The sequence below is a fragment of the Amphimedon queenslandica genome, unplaced genomic scaffold (genome assembly GCF_000090795.2).
Source record: "Amphimedon queenslandica unplaced genomic scaffold, v1.1 AMPQUscaffold_13485, whole genome shotgun sequence".
Lineage (NCBI taxonomy): Eukaryota > Metazoa > Porifera > Demospongiae > Haplosclerida > Niphatidae > Amphimedon > Amphimedon queenslandica.
This window is the reverse complement of record NW_003546279.1, coordinates 108,045-112,466: the sequence shown is the minus strand read 5'-3', so window position 1 is coordinate 112,466 and position 4,422 is coordinate 108,045. Positions and strand designations below refer to the sequence as shown.

At 35.0% G+C, this 4,422-nt stretch overlaps 1 protein-coding gene across 1 annotated transcript; it reads right to left on the bottom strand.

Moving 5' to 3' along the window:
- Positions 1-836: 836 nt before the first annotated feature.
- Positions 837-3,011, bottom strand: LOC105311904 (heat shock 70 kDa protein 12A-like). Its single transcript, XM_011404125.2, has 3 exons — positions 2,550-3,011; positions 2,275-2,493; positions 837-2,221 (listed from the first exon to the last, which is right to left on the bottom strand). The coding sequence occupies exons 1-3, from the start codon at positions 2,970-2,972 to the stop codon at positions 881-883; spliced, it is 1,983 nt and encodes a 660-aa protein (XP_011402427.1). The 5' UTR covers positions 2,973-3,011; the 3' UTR covers positions 837-880.
- Between the last annotated feature and the right edge of the window lie 1,411 nt (positions 3,012-4,422).

Genomic DNA, 4,422 nt, shown 5'->3' with positions numbered 1-4,422 from the left:
CTGCTTCGAAAACTAAATAGTATTGTAAAATTAATGATTTTTATTGTGTTTGTGGTGTACAAACATCATTTATATTATTATGTTTTTTACAATTTATATGATTAACTGATTACATGTATATTTTGTTACTGTGAATTTATCATCATTATTTATGCTGAATTTTTTGCTCGTTCTCACTCAGTTGTTTATTAATAGTTTAGCTTTTAAAATTAATTCCGAGTCCCCCCCATCCATCATCAGTGAGACAAGCTCTTGTAATGTGTGGAGAGAAGATAGAGAGAGCCATTCACCTACTGACCACTGGAGAACTGATTGATGAAGAGGAGGAGGAGGAGGAAGGGACTGGAGGAAGAGGTGGTCAAGGAAAAGGAAGTATGTATTATGATTATTATTTAATTATGGTATGTGGATTCTTGTTTTTATAGTTCTTTTAGGAGACAGGATTCACAAGGAGCTAGAGCTACCGTGTCACTCCATCACAGTATTGAGGTATGGCATCTAGTCTCTAGATGTATGTAATACCATATAGTTTCGTGGGAAAAAACTATTGTGGTTTGGTGGCTCCGAGTCTATTTGTGGTTTTTATTTTCGTGGATCATCAGTGAAGCTTCCATGCCTCTCATTAACCTGCAAATATCTTGTGGTTTTTAATTTCATGGTGTCATTCCAAACCACAAAAGTTTTTGGCCACAAAACTTTCCAGCTATACGGTAGCAAGAGTATTCTTGACGGTAGCAATTATGCAACTATACATATTTTAATGATGTACAAGTACGTCTATCTTCGTTAAATACCAAACTTTAAGTTAATACTTAATTAAATAATGACCACAAGGTTTATTAGCTAAATTTAATACTAGAAAACTAATTTTTGTCCAAGACTAGGTAGAAAGAAAGTCACAGACTATTTTAACTTCTTTGCCAGTCACACGATAGCAAGCTTTTGCTTGTATCTCTGTACCACTTACATCTATTGTGACATCAACTATTTGCTGTATAAGTGGCATGTTGTCTGGATTAGGAATATTGATGACTAGTTCACCAATAGTAGGGAGAAATACTTCCTTCTTCTCATCTGTGTAATACTGAATCCCAAAGTCAGGTGTTGAGTAGATTCTAATTCTCATTCTAGTATCACCTAAATATCTTGGAAAAAAGGTTTCAGTAACTACCTCATCAGCTTTAGCTAATTCTCCTTTCTCTAGAAAAATGCTGAATATGTAATCACATTTGTATTCTTTTTGGTCTTCATTATAATACTTATAAGCCTCATTGTGCTTTTCAGGATTAAATGTATCAGAAACTCCTATTCCATAAGTAGCATCAGCTCGTCTTGCTTTGAATTTTTCAGGATTTTTACGCCACATAGCAGCTCCAGTAGCAACAGCTAAGTGAGGAGTAGGAGGTATCAATACAGAGCATGTGTCAGTGTGACCTTTAGACTGATAGTAACTTTCTAGAGCAGCACTGACCTTTTCATGAACGTACTTGCACCCTCCAAAAGCACCAACCAGGTAAAATGTACTGGGGCAGTTGTTGATTTTATCAACAGCTGCCACTGTACAATCAATAATGCCTTGGATAGCAGGACCAAACAGCTTAGACTCTACAACACTTTCATCAATGTAAAGTGTGTCATTTTCATCTGGATTGTAATCTGTGCCACTCATTTTTTCTACTCCTTCAATAAGAGCTTCTTCATAAAACCGTAAAAAGATTCTTGGAAGCTCTACTGCAATTTCTTCTATTTTTCCTTGACCAAAAAGCACCTTTTGCTTTTCAAATTCAGTATACACAATTTTATTTAGTGTAGCATGATTTTTAGTACAATCTCCTGAAGCAATAAATTTTTCAAAGCCGGGGTCACTGACTATTTCTTGAAGTAGTTTAGAAAACTCTTCATTGACCTGTGTACCACCCCATGCATTACCAATAGGTACATTCTGGACTACAATACCTCCATCTACTTCAACGTGAGCAGTGATATCTATTGTACCTCCTCCAGCATCAATCACCATATACTCTGTAGGATGACTGATAGCTGCTGCTGATGGTTGGCGTTTGATCTGCTCTGCTATCATTTTCTGACTATAAAGAGCTGCTACCTCAGGCTCTAATGCTAGTGATAGCTTATCAGGATTAACTTCATCTGGTACTGGTAAAGGACTACTTGAGATAGGAGTAAACTCACTGATTCTTTTAGACTCTGTTAATAGACCAGCCTATAACACGGCAAAAATTATACAATGGAACAATGCAGATTTTCATTACTTACCATATAAGCAGCTTCTCTCATCATTCCTTTTCCTCGTGCATCCCATATAGCAGGTACAGTAATGACCCAATCAAAATCTGTTGTCTTCAATGGTATAGCACTGCGAGAGAGATGGTCTATCAACTGGTCCTTCAAGTACTGCAGTATGAAGGCAATGACTTCAATCAGATAAAACTTCTCACCAGAAAATGACTCAACTAGTGTCTGCCTGTCAACATTCTATAGGAATGAAAATTGCTGTATATAGTTTATATGCATTTTAAATGTGGACTTACTTCTTCTCTTTTTAATATCATTTTAATTCTTTCAAAATATATATTCTCTTGATCATAGCTTTCAGCTTTTTTCATTGTTGTAAACTGAGATCTAGCTGTATTCCCAAAAGCTTTCACTGATATTGCTTTTTCTTTCCTCTTGAAGAGGACAGCATTGGTATCCCTTGCAGCTTTCTCTTGAGCATCAAGAATGAATATATTGACGTTATCATCTCCTTTGGTAGTGTAGGCCAGTGAAACTGATGTAGTACCAAAGTCAATAGCAGCAATGTTTCCTCCAGTAACTCGATAGTTAGTATTTTTACGAGGAACCTTTTTAGCTCTATAAAGTGGAGGCTTGTAGTCTGGTGGACGTAATTGCTTTTGAATTAATGGAAAGGTTTGAGAACCAATAGCAAGGACTTCATCAGCAGCTAATGCCATTTTAGATCAACTCCACTTTTGTTGGTTAAAGACAGCCTCTGTATGTGCTGATATAACAGATTGTTAATGATTCTTTGTCCTTAGAATTGTTATGATTGCTGGTATAGTGTAGTTCCTGGAATTGTATAATGTTATTCATTAGAGTTAGGAGTTATATAGTGGCTCTGTTCACTCTGGTTTTTGGTTTGCATAGTGGTTCAGCTACACACAGCTACTACCACAACTACAACTTGCAGTTCCTGGATTTGTTATGATACATGTACAAAGGTTATGCATTTAACACATGATGATAAGTATAGGTATCAATTATATTTTTAATTTATCTTTTAAAAAATTATTTAAGTTTATGTAGTACACTTTTTCAATAACATAATTTCTTTTAACCATTATAGGATGTTAAAATACGACCAAGTCTTGAAAATGGATTCCTTTGTCAGGTAAATTAACCGCTAGATAACCTATAAAATAAAATAATAGCTTTTACACTTTTAGTAGTAGCATCAATATGTAAACTCGTGCTATTTTCCTTTAGATAATGAAGCACACATTGAACAGGATCCCATCATTGAATGAGTTTTGTGTTATCTGTGATGAGAGACACGTACTGGAGACAGGACTACTAAGAGTAATCATATACCGTACAAGATGATTTATTGGCGGGAGTAATATTTGGTGAATTTGCCTTTGAAAAGATTTGGCAGATTTTATATTGGCAATTTTGTGCCATGTGCCATTGAGCATGCTCACATTGAAACAAAATGGCAGATTTCATATTAGCGATTTCTTTATAGAACCGTCAATTGCCAATATTTATTCCACACCAATAAATCATCTTGTACAATAATGAATAATGACACACTTATATTTACTTATTGAACTTTAAATTATTTCATCTCTTATCTATTACTCTCTTTATTCCACTATACATTCTTCTTTTCTCTCTTTCCTTTCTTTCTTTATTCTCTATAGCCGTGTGTATGTACAAGAGAGTTGTGTGTCTTTGCTTTCCAAACACTAGGAGTAATGGCTGATGCTGCTGAATCAGTAGCAACTGATGCCAGTGTAAGAACTAACATACAATAACACATTAACAAACACTATTCACCATATGTACATATACACTATGAAAATGAGCTATTCAACAAACTAATACACTTTATAGATCTGTATATTAAATAAGTATATTATGCATGTACATTTATATTATTTTTCTTTGTTTTAGGTTGTTGACCTGTTGATTGCAATGTGTAATGCTGCTACCAACAGCAGTAGAGCCTCACTCATTCTTGATCCATTCCCATCTATTGTTGATCCATCCAATCCACACAGACTAGCTATGGATCCATCTGTAAGGCCTTTACCACATTACCTTAATTATCTCTCTCCTTTTATTTGTCTCTTTCTTCCTCAGATTAAAGATTTCAATCAAGCAAAGATAGTGATGACAGCC